At 45.1% G+C, this 17034-nt stretch overlaps 4 protein-coding genes across 4 annotated transcripts; 1 reads left to right on the top strand and 3 right to left on the bottom strand.

Annotated features, from left to right (window-relative positions):
* Positions 1 to 1529: 1529 nt before the first annotated feature.
* AOL_s00169g94 (uncharacterized protein) lies at positions 1530 to 5243 on the bottom strand (the record flags this gene model as incomplete). The annotated part of the gene is made up of 1 exon (XM_011127451.1): positions 1530 to 5243. The coding sequence occupies one exon, from the start codon at positions 5241 to 5243 to the stop codon at positions 1530 to 1532; it is 3714 nt and encodes a 1237-aa protein (XP_011125753.1).
* Positions 5244 to 6614: 1371 nt separating this feature from the next.
* Positions 6615 to 10265, top strand: AOL_s00169g93 (uncharacterized protein; the record flags this gene model as incomplete). Its single annotated transcript, XM_011127450.1, has 3 exons — positions 6615 to 7111; positions 7188 to 8037; positions 8106 to 10265. The coding sequence occupies 3 exons, from the start codon at positions 6615 to 6617 to the stop codon at positions 10263 to 10265; spliced, it is 3507 nt and encodes a 1168-aa protein (XP_011125752.1).
* Positions 10266 to 10557: 292 nt separating this feature from the next.
* Positions 10558 to 14812, bottom strand: AOL_s00169g92 (uncharacterized protein; the record flags this gene model as incomplete). The annotated part of the gene is made up of 4 exons (XM_011127449.1): positions 10558 to 12757; positions 12819 to 13383; positions 13533 to 13742; positions 13807 to 14812. 4 exons carry the CDS (start codon positions 14810 to 14812, stop codon positions 10558 to 10560), a joined length of 3981 nt encoding a protein of 1326 aa, XP_011125751.1.
* An 840-nt stretch (positions 14813 to 15652) lies between these two features.
* Positions 15653 to 16057, bottom strand: AOL_s00169g91 (uncharacterized protein; the record flags this gene model as incomplete). Its single annotated transcript, XM_011127448.1, has 1 exon — positions 15653 to 16057. One exon carries the CDS (start codon positions 16055 to 16057, stop codon positions 15653 to 15655), a length of 405 nt encoding a protein of 134 aa, XP_011125750.1.
* Positions 16058 to 17034: the final 977 nt, after the last annotated feature.

The raw sequence follows: 17034 nt of genomic DNA, 5'->3' as shown, positions 1-17034 counted from the left end.
GTAATGTACTTACATGGGTACATACCGGGTACACTGCAGGGAACATGACACCTTATTGCCTTCCATCAAGTCAAGGAAAATTAATCGTGGAACAGAGGATGCCATTGATTTTATTCTCATAATTGGTCAAAACCACAAATCTAGCTCGGTGGGAAAATCCTCTCGACATGATAGCAATCTTCTAAGCTCAGCTAGATCCCTTTAAAATTTAAAGCGCATTGTTTGGCTTATGTATCTCACAAAATGGCTTAATATAGTAACAGAAGCAACAGGTCCAATTTACGTAACGACTATTTCTGCCACGCCGGGTCTGTGACAAGCCACATGCGCATTACCTGGTACTGGTATCGTTTTATCCCGTAGAGAACGGAAACTAATCAACGCCAGTTCTTTTTGACAAGCCTACTATGGTAGTATCAGTAGTTTGTGGTTGCGCATATGCATTGTTTGCCTGATCCTATCTTGCACATGCAAGGCGGGCCCGGGCCGACTAGGTGCATATATACCCACACGGGTCGGTTAAATTATTAGTAACATATGATATACATCTCTATAGCAGCAAAGTTTTGAGAGTGCATGCGGGGTGCCTCATCGACCACCATTGTGTAACATTCAACCGTCCTAGGAAAGCTACTGATATCATGATGATGCAAAAACGGCCAGTTGGGTGATTCCAATCCTATTTTCGAAATAGATTTTTCCTTTTACATTTGTATGCACATGGTACCAAAGAAGAAGGTATTGAAGCATTGAGAGGAGTAACTCCGCAATGGCTACAATATCTAGCGGAAAGCTTTGGGAACATTTGGGTGCCTCGGAGACTTCTCTATGCACCCTTAGTCAAAAACAGCTTTGAGTACATTAATACTTTGATTAGCCCGACCAATCGAATCAATAACAAAGTTTAAAACTTCCAAAAGTTAAAATCCGAGCTGAAAACCCGAGCTAATGCATGCATGAATGCTATCAGATTAATCAAATGACTTATCCGAAAAAGAAAAGGGATTCAAGGACTATAAGCTACTGAGTGTGTGTGAAGGAATATAGAAGAGAAAAACATGGCTTGCAGTCGAGCTCATTGCTACAGAAGATGTAGATAAGTTACAGTGATCAAAGATGGAATTGAAGCTCCCATCTCCACAAAATATATACAGGATTGCCGTACGAGCGGATTTAATGCAACAAGGTAGCCTAGCGCCATGATCTGGCCCGGCCCGGTAGCCTTGAACCGACCTCAAACCTGCTTGGCTAGTCTGGTCTGAACTCGCAATTCGTCGTTATTGGCGTTACGTATATGTACGACGTCAAAGGGTTTGATATACTGCTGCATGATGCATTGAGATGGCTTGACCTCATGACCGAAATTCGCGAAGACATCAACAGCATTCTGTTATTCTCTTGTTCCACATCACAGGGTATCAAACTTGAAATCGAAGAGGGGTAACATCGACCCCAGCTGCAGAAGAGGGGTAAGAGACCATAATTGAATTCCATCGGGTCGGAATCTAAAGACATGTCTAACAAATCGCTCACTTCTTTCCCTTTTTCTTCCCATCAGCTGTATTCCCGCTTCCAAAGATCTTATCGATCCTCTTCTCCCTATCCCACAGCATCTCTCCCGTCTTCCTCTCCTTGAAATAAACTACCCGGTGCATTGGCACAAACTCCTCATCGCTCATCTCCGTCTTCCACTTATCCACACCAATTTCCAATACCCCTCTAAACCTATCTTCATATCCAATCACATATGCTGAAGCGTCGTATTTAGAGTCCCATTTCAGACGATTGAATACTTCGTGAGAGGGACGAAGTTTTGCCGTTGGGCCTGAGTTCTTCTGAGTTACTGCTGAGGCGTTCTTGTTTTTCTTAGATCCCTTCCGGAGAGAACCGAAGAAGTCGTCTTCATCCTCAGCTTCCTCACCGTCGAGAAGCAAATCTGCGATATCTGGATCTTCTTCTTCTTCGCTATCTTCATCATCTGGGATCCCATCACCATTTTCATCGGCCTCGCCGCCGTCCCATACCATTGTTAAATCCAGTTCTACTGTATTTCCCTTCTCAGTCACAAACTCATCGGGCTTAACACAAGAAACAGAAATCCAACTTGTCGATGGGTCATATTTTTCTTTATGTTTCGTGACCGCTGTTTCGAAGTTTCGTAATACAGCTGCGAAAGCGGCTTCTCCGTTCCGTTTTTCTTCCTTGGTCATTTGTGATGATTTTGAAGAGGGGCTCAAAGCGACTAAGTAGAAGCCACGGAGCTCACCCATTTCTTCTTTCTTTTCTTCTTTTTGTTCTCCATCTGCGCCTTCTTCAGCTTCAAGTTGTTGTGCTTTCGTTTCATGGAACCTCCCCGGCCAAATTCTGGCGTCTAAACCGGGTGTTTGGCGGCCTAACTCCACCAGTAAACCGACGAGTCGACTTTCCACCCATCCCACCAGCGCACGGCCACCCTGGCGATTGAGGCCCCAAAACTGAACGTCAACCTTGATATACCTATTATATCCCCCCAAAAACTCGTTAACGCCAATTGGGATCTCTTTTGAAGTATCATCCCCAAAGCTCCCAACCACATCAGAGAAAGTAGCATCAAGCTCGAACTTCGCAGCCGCTTTTTCGAGCTCAGAAGATAGCGTGTGAACAGTATGAATCGTAGCATTCGCAGCGACGTTTATGACAGGCGTGTTTATCGTTAGGATCACCATTTTATCTCTGGTGGCGCGTTGATACCGAAGTACCTTCCCTGTTCCTGGCATAAAGATGACGGAATCATCCCATTTCGTAGTACTATAGTGAGTGAAAAACGCAGCGATGAGTTGAGACGCTGTTGCCGTTGGCGGTAATAACATAGCGACTCTGGCGAGTAAAAGAGAGATATGAACACCGCCGAAGAATCCGAACTTCGAGCTGTATACCCCCTTCTTTTCAGCCCAAAGTTTGATGAAGCGGTATGCTAGTCTGTATTTCGCCAAGTTTGGAATACGTGAAAGTAAGAATAGTAGATCTCTCCAGGCCTGTAATTTCTTCAATGTTGGGACAGTTAAATTCCAAAGCGGAGAATTTAATGGTTGGAATGGAATTGTATCGAAATTTGAGAGAACCGATACGGCAGTGGTATACTGTAGATCTATGCGGATTTTGTCACCAATGAGAAGGATTAACATTGGTATTGTTGCGTCAACGTAGCGAACAATTTTTACACTGAGAGCATCCGAGGATGTTAGAGAGGAAGAATCTGCTGCTTTTCCACGGAATCTCTTGATTCTTTGTTTAGCGATACGCCAGAATAATGGTGTGGAGATTGAGCCGATAGCTAGAATGTCGGTGTCAGAAGTTGAGGTGTAAGTTCCAAGACCAAATGACCCGACGGGGACAAGACGGAGGGTAAAAGTGGTATCTGACGAATTTTCAGGGGCAGTAGTCAGATCTGGGAGGCCATTTAGACATGCAGTTAGGGAAGCTACTGCTTGATGGCGCAAAGCAGTTTCTGCAGGGGTGGGAAAACAAGAGTTAGACTTTAGAAGTTCTATAAGGTCAGAATCTTGTAAAGCAGTTTGAGGTAAGGAGAGGAGGGTTTCCGGTGTTGGTTGTTTAGATGAGTCGATGAAGGATAGTTTTGAGGTTAGCATGTAATGGTCACTTGATGGTGGTACAGAAGTATCCAGGACCACGCGAGCTTCACGAATGAGTAAATTGTCGCCCCCTTGTAGACGGACATATATTCTATCATAGCGTTGGGGGACAATCGGGATCGAAGAGCCATGCCCAGCATTTTCGAAGGCAATAGAGTTTGTAGCCGGGTCGAAGGTATTCCCTTCAAGGCCTTCACCGGAGACGAGCCAAGCATCAGCGTAAGAAGCTGGCGGGAAAAGATCACCATAGGCTGCGCCTGAAGATTCAGTGATAATTTTATGGGTGACAGCGTGGGAGATTGAGGTATCGTTCGCGATATTCATGTCTCCAACTATAATGACCGGGTTGCCGGGATAGTTTGTGTCCAAGTGCGATTTAACTAAACCGACATAGTCAGTGCGGAGTTTTACAGCTTCATCGGTATGGTAAGCCGGAAGGTGGACGTTTGCGACAATCAATGGATGCCATGCCGTTGGAGGTCCAGGAGCATCTTCGTCTTCCGATTCGATTGGAGCTGGAGTGGAGTAAAAGCCAAATTGGTCGAATTTGGCTAGACAAATGCTTCGTCCCTGAATATCAGTCGAGACTTCCTCCCATGAGAATGGTACAGAGCTTAGAATGATACAGTTTCGAAGTCGTAACAGTGGCTTTTCGGGTGAGTGTGAAATATAGGGATACTTCTGCCTAACCTCCCAAGAGTTTCCGATCATTGCGAGGCAGCCATCTGAGACCTCTTGTAGACAGATTATTGTAGAATTGGACGCTATGAGCTTTTTGCAAATGGCCCACCAGCGGCTATCTTGGTTTTTCGTGTTATCAGTATCCACGAAGACGTTGTATGTGGAGAGGGTGAGGCTGCGGCCTGCGGTTTTCGTCTCCTCGACGATATTGACCCGTTCCCACTTATTCAGGGTTTGCTCTTCCTCGCGGTCTTCATGATTTTCGCTCCCTTCATCCCCACTATCATAGGCTGCAGATTTATAGGTCCACGTATCCCTCTTAACCACGCTGCCTGGAACGCACTCAAGAGACAGAGTAAAGGGGTACTCTTTCACACCCCAAGTCCTCACATATGTCATCTTGCCCTCAACACGCTGCATAGTAGCTAGCCCAACTTCCACCTCCCCAATAGCTTTGCATAGCATCTTGAACTTCTCTTGGAAATGAAATATCTTTCCTTCGTTCCCTCCGTAGACCTGCCCAATAGTCAAGTGCGGCTTGAACTCCTTACGTGTAACCGCATTTCTAACTTCAGGAAACTCACGACCGAGCAGCTCATAGAAATCTTGGATTAGTTCTTCGGATTCCTTATCTGGACGAAGAACAAGGAAACTGGGACGCTTCTTGCCGCCGCCGAATACTTCTACCGAACCGAAGCGGATGGAGAGAGGAACCTTGAAGATCGTGTGAAGATGCTCTGTTAGGTATTCGGATACAGATTCTATGGCTGAAGGGTGGACAAATGGGTAAAAAAGATTAAGATGTGGGGGCCACTTTATAGCAGCGGCGTCGTAAAAGGAACGCAAGGGTTGGATGATTTCCATTGTGGATTCAGGTAAAACGAGGGCCAAAGCAGTGTTTGGAGATGAGCTAGGTTGGAAGTGCGCCATGACGAGTATGTTATCTTTATGATGTCAGCTACTATCGTATTATAGCAATTTAATGGTACCCGTACAAATGTAAATTCCTAAAAAATGCTGGAGTGGTTAGAAGAGATCTCAACCGTCGTCGTGGTTGGGATCGAGATAATTGAGAGTGGAAAGTGTTGTTAGTTGCGTTGGCTTTGTTGTGGATTGTACGCCAAGAGATATGGTTATGTAATCTCCAACCGAACTTTGCTTTGATGTTGGGTAAACCGGCCGGTAGAATTCAGCGAAAACCTCCAAGTCGAGCTGATTGGTCAAGCTCACTTCAGTGTAAGAAACTAAGGGATGCAAAAGGTATCTTGTAGTCGTATATCTTTTCAATGGCTTCAAGGAGCATGCAGGTCTCGAGGTTTATATATAAACTGATCCGATGTTGACTACTCTGAATCTCAGACAGGTGTAACGTTAGTGGGTTTTCAGCCTACAATACCGCCTGGCTGGTCTCGTTCCCAGACGTCGCAAAGGGTAGCTCAGATAGTTAGTACCTGTTACCGGGAAAGAGTCACCTTTTAATTACCTCCCGTCCCCAGTACCTTGATTCTCAGAGGGGTATGCAGGAACAAGCAACTTCAGCCTCACATGTGGCTGTTAGACGCTCTAAACGCGCTATTGTTAGTATGTTGAGTCACAAATTACTGGTATTCCTGAGTCACCGTGGTATCAGGACCAGGGCAATTCGATGAAATCATACTTTATCATTGATGCTTACCCCACAAGTCCACGATCGGATGAAATGCCAAGAAATTAGGGCAGAGATCAGAAAAAAGGCTATCGACAGATATCGCTCCCCCGTGGTTGGACCTAGGAATATATTATCTCAACCTGTTGTTTCGGAATTTAATAGTATCCCATGTGACGTCCATGTTGTTCGTCTTCCAATTGTTCGGAGGGGCACCTCATTCAATATACTACAGGAACATGGATATATAACTCTTTCAATTCGGTCGATTGAGACACGCCTATCGATGCAAATATAATCTAGTCACATATAATTCGTTTGTCCTCAATATATTCGTTTAAAGAATGTCGCGAGGCATGGTGAACGTTTTCAATGTCGATTTGATTTGAGAGACAGGAATAAATCCATATGGCCAATTACGCCAAGCATTGCGTCCGACAAAGATCGATACCAATTAGGAATGTCTTGGCGTTAAAACATCAAATCGAACCCACAACACACTGTGCCAGAGAACTTAGGACCAGTTCAGCCCGAAGCCACAAGGCTCATAGAAATAGCATGAGATATAAGGCCATCTTAAGCTTACCCCTCATTCATAAAAGAGCACCTTCGCCCAACAATTTTTTCAGTTCATCTAATCTGCTGAGAATCCTGTAATGTCTTCTTCAAGCGACTTTCCGATTGACTATATCGATTTTGGAGGCGATCTGGATTCCTCGTCCGACGCTGCGTTCAAGAGACTGACTTTCATCGGAGCTTCAGCAGTTAGTCTCCTATGTTACGAAACGCCAAGCGAATTAAGCAATATACTACAAAAGAACCCAAAATATCAATTCGTCAAGAAAAATGACATTATTTCCGACGTGTGGTCGCTATCTTCTACTATAAGCGGGCCTGGTGATCTTGATAAGGTAGATCCAGACTCGGCACCATTAATTGCCTGGTCTGTTCGGCTTCAGGTGCTTTACTTAGGCTTTCGTGGTAGCTATAGCACCACAGATGCTTGGACGGATATTGATGTGCGGCAATCTTCAACGCCTGCTTTAGCATCTAAATTTCATTCGGGGTTTTTGCTCCGCGCGAAATATTATTCGGAATTAATCAGACAGCTGGCTAAGAGATACAAGGTGGTGATATGCGGTCATAGTCTTGGGTATGCTCAATCATAACAATTGCGCATGAAAATACCTTGTTAGAACCTCGCATAGCTAATCTAGTTTTTCCCACAGGGGAGCTGTAGCGACTATTGCCGCTTATCACGCTATCACTGAAGATAGTGATATAAGTTCCGTGAGAAATGTTTGGAATACTAAAGTAACGTCAGATAGCGATTCTCAAGAAGAATATGAGATAAACTTATCGCCTAGAATCTCTGTTATAACATTTGGCGCACCATCCATGATGGTTCTCGAGCCATTTGGCACTACCGCCACTCCCCCAAAATGTTTTACAAAAAACTTCCACCACATCATTAACCGTGACGATATTGTACCCTTCATATTAAACCAGGCCTCTCAAAAAGCCAAGGAGGTGATGGATGCCACCCATAAAGTTCTAACAATTTGGCCCGATGCTAAAGTCTTTTTTGGGATCCTACTCAAACTCTTTCAATCCTGGGCAGAGGCCAGACAGCCGTTCGCTCACTACGGCGTCATATACTTGATCGACCCTGTTGAAGGAGACAGTACTGGCATTATCCAATGTTATGCTATTATTACGTCTCGACAAATACCGCAAACTCCGAAGGTTGATTTAAGATTTCATTCGATGGAGCATTATAACCGATGTCTTGATAAGACATTAACGGACCGAAAAGAACTTCCAGATATATCAACTGACCTTTCAACTACCCTAACCTCAACAAAATTCTGTAGAGACCTTCTACCATTGCCTGAGATTATCAAAGGCTGTAAAGGGGTCGTTTATCCCACCAAAGTCGTCATATCATGTCCTATTAGTCCAGATCTACTTCAATTCTGTACAAAGAATGTTTCTTTCGAGATCGGCCCGAAATGGAGAAACAGTGAAATTTACAAGTCAGAGAAGAAGTTTGGGAAAAGTACTATCGATGCCAGCCAGGTATTTGATCCTCATAGAATTGTAACATGTTCCATAGCGATGATTAATTAATAAGTTACGTCCACAAGACCACCCTTGAAATCACTTATAGCATGCTTCCCAACACGCCCGGAGAAGCTTTGTTCGACATGGCGGATGCTATAGAGCGTACCCTACAACTACACGATTCGTTTGGTCGAGTTCTGCCGCTCGAAGTATCAAGGTTACAAAGGCCACAGCTGAACGCCACCCACTTTCAAACAACCTATGAATCCATCCGCAACGCTATGATAATTGCTTTTGCAAATCAAATAGCCAAAGTTCAAAATCTAAAGCGGAACGGGAGTCAAAATCAGGAAGCCCTTCTACAGGCCGGGGTTCTTACCGAAGATGCAAGAGCCACAGCCGAAGTAGTGGACTCCCTCGTAGCTAATGCAACTCCCAGCCTCATCAAGAAGAACTTTGCCAACGCCTCCAAAATAGTTGAGAGTATTTGGAATTCTTCGAATGAAACAGTTCCCTTGAAAATTGAAAATCCCTCTGGAATAACGGCACTGAAATCTGAACCTTGCGTCGATGAACTACAAGACTTCCTAGACAAAGTTATACAAGCGTTTCAAGAACAAAACAAACTGCCTATGGGCTTCTTCTCGACAATTCTTGGAGGAAAGCCTCAAGGAAAGGGTTGGGAGAGCACGGGAGTGTTTTCCAAGGTCGTTTCATGCTCTAAAAGAATCACTTTCGTAGAGACATTGGAATCCTTCGGTCGAGAATTATATAGTCGCGAGGTTGACTCAGAAGATCGCATTGACCGGGCTAGTGTTCAATCTGGTCGAGTGATCTTGATCATGCGCTTCTGTCATACAGTAATCCTCACGCAACTCGACCCACCTATAGACTTCTGCATCAAGTTCAACAATTTGGTCGTATCGGCTATCACATCGGGGACTATCACAGTCGGACGATCTGTTTTAGCTGCTAGTGGTTGGACATATCTTAGCTACTTCTTCGGGATCTATACTGGCTTGCTTGCTTTAAATTGGATAGGATTGGTGGTCGAATACTTAACAAATCATACTGTCCAAGTTCAAGAAGGATTTGACAAAATGCTTCAAGTATCTATCCAAACACTCAAACTTCAAGTATCAGAGCCAACCAGTCCAGAATTTACGATCACGGACTTGTTAGAGCCAGATTATCAAAACTCGGGCGACCGTGATACTCAAGAAAAGTGGCGGAAACGACTCGATGACGGACTGAGGAATATGCCACGAAGCCAAAAGAGAAACCAGCAGTGGGAAGCTGATAAGATTTACCGCAGTAAGCACTATCCAATAGCAACCATATCCTGGTCGAAATGGCTTTTCGATGTGGCGAAAATAGGAAAATTGCGCAGGAGCGCAATCAGCCAGCTCTATATTAGCGTCGAGGGTACAACCGGGGTTGGTAAAAGCACATTACTGACTACACTCACTGCTGCGTCCCGAGATACCTTCAATCCAGGGCTCACAGCGAGCTCCCGAACTACTGAAATGCAGTCGTACACGCCACCAGGGCTAGCAACAGTCTTCTGCGACTGTCCTGGCTCAGATGACGTAAACCCAGAAATCAGAAAAATGGCTCGACTCTTCCGCGGGCTGATGAATGTCATAATCTTCGTCGTCCCATTCGATCAGATACGTTCCAAAGGAACAAATGCCGTCTTCGACGAAATTACACATTTTATTCGGGAGAACAAACAGCCGCGACCCTTTCGTATCCTCCTAGGTAAGGCGGACCAAGTCGAATACGACGACACTCTAGCAGATCTTACCTACAAATTTACCAAACTCAAAAAAGAGGCAATTCAGCATATCAGTAAAGAGGGCAAGTTCGCCATAAATCACCAGATCAGAACGCTCCTGAGGCTCAACGGTACTGTTGTCCAGAGTAATGAGACATTACAAGATATCGTGCACCTATACTCAACCCACGCCCAGATGAGTATGGCTGGACCAAGAGCTCTTTCTGATTGTGTACAGGGCACGCGCCGTAAAGTGAAGGACCCCGACCAGCATCGGCATCTAAACGAACTTGCGGAGAGGGGTTTACTTTGGGATATTGAGTCACTGCGACAATGGCTACATAATCTGGCGCCTGGAAGTGTCCCTACCTCTAGAGGCCGCGTTTTTCAGGGTTCTCAGCGACACCCTAGGAAAGAGGCCAATGATATCAATATTTTTACAACATATGTAGGAGCTTTACATTAATTTCCCAACTCGCGGCGCGTTCAGAGTATTGTCTAGAAGCTATATAGATACCTTGTATACGTTTCACTACCGCATTTCCCGACCAAAATCTGGCGGGATTAATATTATATATACTTCTCACACTGAGGCGAGCCGCCGCAATACATGAATATTCGAATATGTAGTATTCTCATTAATCTTCATTTCCAGGAATCATAGCACGTAGCTCGATCACCCCAATCACCCTCTAAAAACAGTTAAGGGGTAGTTTCTGATATATTCTATAAACGCCCTGACTTGCCCGAAATAATCCTCAATCCAGCGATTCACTACCTGTAGTCGTACGCTTACGACGACATAGGCTATGTGTTGAATCAAGACATGAATTATGTTTCCCAACGCAACTATCACATATGTCGAACTTCCCATACTGGCATACGCCACAATGATAGTATATCGCGGGTTGCCTTATAGGCGACTGGCAAGCTTCACATTTTATCCGTATGGAATCAGCCGTCGTCCGGATTCCGGAATTTTTGTCTCGATCTCTCCGCTGAACAGCCTGGCCTCGCTGCTGATAAGCTGCAAGCAGTATTTCAATGATTTCGGAATTTGCTGAAATATCTTCAGGATTAACGCTCTCAAAGTTTTCAGCCAGTGATAGTGGCGTTTGGGACCAGAAGTCGGATGGTAGGAGATTGATGCCTTCAATAACGATTAGCAGTTTCACTGCTTCAACGTTCCTTTCAACCACTGCCCACATCAACGTTGTTCGGCCAAATTTGTCGTCCGGTAAGTTGATATCTGCGCCTTCCTCTAGTAATAGCTCCACCAGTTTCCTCCCCTTTTTATCCGATACAGCCCACATAAGTGGGGTTCGGCCATATCTTTCATCCTTTAGGTTGATATACTCGCCTTTCTCGAGTAAGAGTTTCACTACCGCTGCTTGTCCACCCTTCGCTGCCTGGTGGAGTGCCGCCAACCCGGATCCAGTATTTGCTTTGATATCAGCTCCCCGCTCAAGTAGTAGATTAATAATTCGAACCCTCGTTTGGGCTCTAGATCTTGTGTCGCTTTCTTGCTTTGATACCGTGGTACCTCCTGCCGCATACCATAGTGGTGTTCTTCCACCGACATCTCCCACATGTGGGTCCGCACCATTCGCTAGCAGGAACTTAACCACTTTATCATGGCCATTCTCTGCCGCCAATGATAGTGGTGTACGTCCATACCAGTCCTTGACGTTTAACTCTACACCGAGACGTTCTAGCACTAGAACTTTGACAACTGTTTTATGACCATTACACGCAGCCCATGTTAATGGTGTCCTCCCAACAGCATCTTTAGAGTTTATATCAGCTCCGTTAGTAAGCAAGTGCCTCGCTACTACTTCGTACCCTTCTTTTGCAGCTAAAGATAGTGGCGTCTGTCCGTCGTTATCCTTAAACTCTGCGTCTGCGCCTTCGGATAGCAGTAATTTGACTATACCCTCTGCGCCTAGTTTTGCAGCATATGACAAAGCCGTAAATCCAGCGTGATCTGGTTTGTCGACATCGGCACCTTTTCGAATGAGTACCCTCATAGTGGGTTCGTGTCCGGTTGCATAGTGCAAGGCTGTACTTCCATCATCGCCTTCGTCTTCGACATCTGCGCCTTTATCCAACAATTGGGAAACGATATCTTCGTTCCCGTATTTTGAGGCTAGAAATAAGGGGAACTGGCCCTTTTCACCCATATCATTGAGTTCATCTAGAGAGATGTGACGGACGATGTCGTTGGCTGCACCCCTATTGTTTGTTAGAGTGATGAAACTCAAGGGGTTGTCTATTTCGAAATCCGAGTAGCTTGTTAAACCCCAAAAGACACCGAGCTTTTGGCAAGTCTGGAAGAAAAACCTGCGCAGTCCGTTATGGTGTGCAAACGTCATAAGTGGGCGTACTAGGGTGGTTTCTTCCCTGAATTCTCGGGTGTGGTCGAGAAAATACGGGACAGCATAACGTAGAAAGTTGTTTTCTCGGAGAGACTCTTGTATTGCCCGCTGCTTGTGGCGTTCACGGCCGGCGAAGAGGTCGTATGAGAGGTATGTAAGACAAGATAATGTTATCTTGAGAGATTGCTCTTTACAGTCGATTTTCTCGGTAAGGAAGTCTTGGACTGTAGCGTGGGCTAGACGAATAATTTGATCGTGTTCGTCGAGAATGATTAAGCCTTTGCAGACATCAATCAATAATGAGTCTGGGGAAAGTCTGCCGCGGTTCAACTCTCGAGAGCCGACCTCGATCGCAACTGCTTCCCTAAGTTCTTGGACAGAGAGGTTTCGTTTTGCAAGGCACACCCAGGAGAGCACTTTACTAGCCAAGACGACGCGTTCTTTTGACTGTGCATATATGACAGTCCAAGTCCGATCATAGACACAATTCGGGTCGCTAGGCATAGTTTCGGCGTGGTGTGAAATATCGTCGGGACATGTTGAGCCTTCGCATAAAGTTACCAAGAACTCTACAACCAGGAACCTTCAGAATATCTATGTCAGTAATTGGTAGATCGCATCCTCACGACGAGATCTAAACTCACATGCCATTTGCTCGAGAGACGAGTTGTTGTATGATACGCTCCTTGAATTCATCGGATTCATTTGACAGAATATCTTGAATCCAACTCGATTCCTTTAATTTCACCCTGACAAACGCCTCTATATCAGCCCTCTGAGCCTCAATCTTCTTACAGAAGACTCCACGAGGAATGAAGCTAGCGCTAATATTTGGCCGCGAGGAAAAGAATAAGCGTCGTGGGCCACAAGAAAGATCGTAGAGGTATCGCAGGAATTCCTTTTGAGTGGCAGGGGATGCTTCGTCGACAGCATCAAAAACTAGGAACACTTTTGCTGGGCTGCTAATTAGGATATCCAGAAGTGCATCGAGTAACGGCGTTTCTTTTCCATTCCTACATTGGCGAAATAGTTTTTCAAGGGGAGGCCAGAATCCAGGAATCTGGTAGGCTAGCTGGCCGAGAATGCTGGCAAGAGCAATTTTTGTGGTCTGCATGTCTTGGTCCTTCTGGTCGAAATACACATACGCCACGCCGTCGAATCCATGTGTTTTCGCCTGGTCTTGGATATGTTGAATGGTGACGGATCTGTCTTATAAAGTCCATTAGTAGTATTCAATTCGGGTGCCGATATGATGCATTACGTTAGAATCGTTTTCCCAGCTCCAGCTGCCAATTTAAATTTGATACTATGATTAATTTAAGATGATCCATATTCTAGAAGGCGAGAGAGTAGCTTACGAATTCCGCGGCACCAAAAGACAGATTCGCTTTGTGGATCTTTAAGCCAATCCTCGACATCATCAATAAACCATTTCCCAGTGCCTTTTATATGCTTCTCTATTGCGCTCTTATACTTAGAGTCATAACCCTTCAGCAAGAGCCAATCCGCGATATCCTTGTGGGATGACTCGACGGAAATACGAGTAATAGTATCATCAACCCGATCAACTATCGCAATAGAAGTTAGTTACAACGACTTATATTTAGATCTAATGGTAAAAATTAGACTAACAGGCTTCCTTAACAAGTTGATTCGTCGTCTCCAGCGCGGTCCTGATACTAACCACTTCCTCCTGTGGTATAATGGACAGCAGTTCTTTCGCATACGCTGCCGCTACAGCCGCTGCATACCTCTGCCACCCTTTATTTTTATGAGAATCGGCGTAATCACAGATTCCACGTATGACAAGGCAAGGAAAATTGTCCATAAGACCCGCCGCTTCCATCTCAAAACAAATGACATCGAGGTCCTTTCTCAGTTGTTCTCTTTTAACACCGTCTTTGACAACTTGATTTCCGGATGCTATGAGGCCGTAGTGAATGATAGGGTCTCTATCACTCCTAGCAGGTCTTCTTTCAACCCGGTCAGAGTCACAAGACTCGCATCCACCGCTGGCGTCGCTATCATGGATGTAGTCCGCCCGGAATAACCGGTCATTTTCTGGGCCTTGGTGTGAATATCCATCCTTCATCTTTGGATACTTCGCCACCATTTCCTCGAGTATTTGAGGAATTATTGTTCCCGTCATTTCATGTTCGGCCTCCAAGTCAGCAATCGCCGTCAACAGAACATCAGGTGGTTTATTCAGCGAGCCAATACGCTCAAACCCACCACCCGCAGTCGATTTTCCAAAGTCATACTGAATAACCCCTCCTGCGGTCTTTCCAGGACTACTAACGACCACATCACCAAGCCTAATATCGTGATCATCACTTGGTACGCCGCCTCCGATGCCAACCATTAATCCAAATCTAATAGATTTGAAACTTGACAGCATGCGGGTTGCGACTGTGGCTGCGGAAGTCGTGCCATAAACGCCTTTTGGAAGACAAGCAATGACCACATTGTGTTCTCCAATTCGTCCGAGTTCGTATGTGTTTTTGTCGCTTGGATCTTGTTTTTTTGGTTTTCCGTAGCTTGCGTCTAGAACTCCCTTTACTGCTGCTAATTCGAGAGGAAGAGCGCAAACTAATCCTACGGTATAATCCTGGCTATCGTGGGGTGTAGATGATGACATTGTGCCAAAACTTAGAGCCCCGAGTAGTTATACCATGGATATTAAATGGGTAATAAATAAGATCCCAGCACTATATCAATTCAGTCTCTGGGTTTGGTGAAATCGATATGCGTCGATATTTTCCTGGTCTGGCCACTCTCAGCCACGCCCAAGCTGAAATTCTCGGTCTCAAAAAAACAATTAAAGAGTTGTATTAAAGGATAAGGTCTATAAACCTCGGACGACATTATATATGAGAGAGGGTTGCCATAGTGGGTAGCCAGGGAAAAGTTTCCCTCGTGATTAGATACTTGAATACCTACTATCATCTGCGGGGTAGGTAATGTTCATGCAGGAATACAGAGGCACAGTCGACGGTCCTCGCAAAAAGGATCTATGGCTGCGCTGCCCGCTCACACAATAACGAGGGCCAAAATTTGCAACAAAAACAACGCATTATAAAGTTATTAATAGTGGGCGAAGGCTCAATGCAATAGCTGATCCTTCGACTATTTAGTTTTGAGTACGAAACTAGGCTCAAAAATAAGGTTGGTACAAAAGTAGCGAACGAGTTTGAAACTTCTGTGCTATTCTATTCCGTTAAATATATGCTACTATAATTCTAGCGTACAAAACTTTGAATGAATGCTATCTCGCAATTAAATACCAGTGTTTTTTGAAGCAGAGCTAAAGAGCGTTATTATACCATAAATGTATACAAGGTTTACCAAAACCGAACAAAACATCTGCTCAAACAAAATCAAAGCCAAATAATCCCAACTCTGGCAGGCCAAAGCATTCCGAAACCAAGTTAAATCCCCCAAGCCTCGTCCCCCAACACAGGTGCACCCATGCATGCAATTAATTAAGTGTGCAGGTCAGCACAACGTTGGTTGGGCCGCTAGCCAACCAGATAGCATCCTTAGCGCACTTTGGCGAATTGATAGTGATGGTTTTGAAGGTGGCGATTCCGGCACCATCGGAGCGATGGCGGTACTCCCAATTGGTGATAACACCGCATTGACCACGGAGGTTATCCAAAAGACCTCGGCCATAGCTGCCATCTTGGGCCCATGGTCCCCAGGTAATAACCTTGAACTCGTTGTGAGTCCAGTATGCGCTGTACTTGCAATTGGCTCCGTTGTTGGCTCTCTCTTCCAAATCTTTAACAGGGTTCGCGATGGCTTCAGCGACTGGAGCTGGTGCAGCGGTGACGGTGTTGATGGCGATGGCCGAGGCAACAGCAAAGATGGTGGAGAACTTCATTTTGATTATGGTAAAAGTAGTGGTGAGGGTAGTTTTTAAGAGGGTATTGCGGATTGTGATAAAGGTAGATGAAAGTAGTATTGAGAATACTGTTCAATTTTGATAAGACTTTGGAGGCTTGTGAGTGTGAATTGACTGTTTGATGCTGGTAATAATTTCTCATGGAGGAGATTTTGATGGCTTTATATACCTATTCCGATCGATCCAACATTCTATATCGACCCCGCTGAGCGCGCAAAATAGATACAGCTCTCAATCGTTGTAGAATCATATTTCCGACTGTAAAAGCTTGAAGCAGGCATGTTTACGAGGTTTTGCGCAAAAGCAGCTACTACGAGGTTGAATTTACCCTATATGCTTGCCTCGTACTCAGACCCACCCAAAAAAATATAGGCCCCAAGATTGTCAGATTGCACCGATTGAGCTCAGTTGGGGAAACGACCAACCTTGGCGATCCTGTATCTCTGCGCACACATGTCATGGTATTTTGATATTCCGAGTGACATAGTTACGACTTTTGCGTCGAAAAAACCTATCGGATTTGCCCCGCCTGCGCGCGTACGGCACAGTACCTGCAGCCCGCCAATGGGCAGCGCGCGCCGAGACTAGCGCCAGGGCTTTGGATATTTACTATATATTGTAACGTCGGCGTAAGCCTATATATGTCTCGGTAAAGTTGCCGTCTTCGTATTCCCACTTGGCCAGTAAAAGCGCTGGCGATGTATGGACGGGCCGCCGAGCATGAAAAATATAACTTTGAAAACCAAAGCGCTGGCGATGTACGTATTTCCAAGGGCTTAGCTTGTCGGAACACGGCAAAGATTTCCCATTTTGAAAGGTGCTAGATTTCAAATCCCATGTCTATGGAAGCCTTAGCTAATTAGCTTTGAATACAGCCTATGAAAATTTGACATATTATAAACTAAGTATAATTATAAATTGACCAATGGTCATCGTCCATATCTACCACGCGGATG

Source organism: Orbilia oligospora (assembly GCF_000225545.1).
Source record: "Orbilia oligospora ATCC 24927 unplaced genomic scaffold scaffold00169, whole genome shotgun sequence".
NCBI lineage: Eukaryota > Fungi > Ascomycota > Orbiliomycetes > Orbiliales > Orbiliaceae > Orbilia > Orbilia oligospora.
This window is presented reverse-complemented; position numbering and strand designations above follow the sequence as displayed.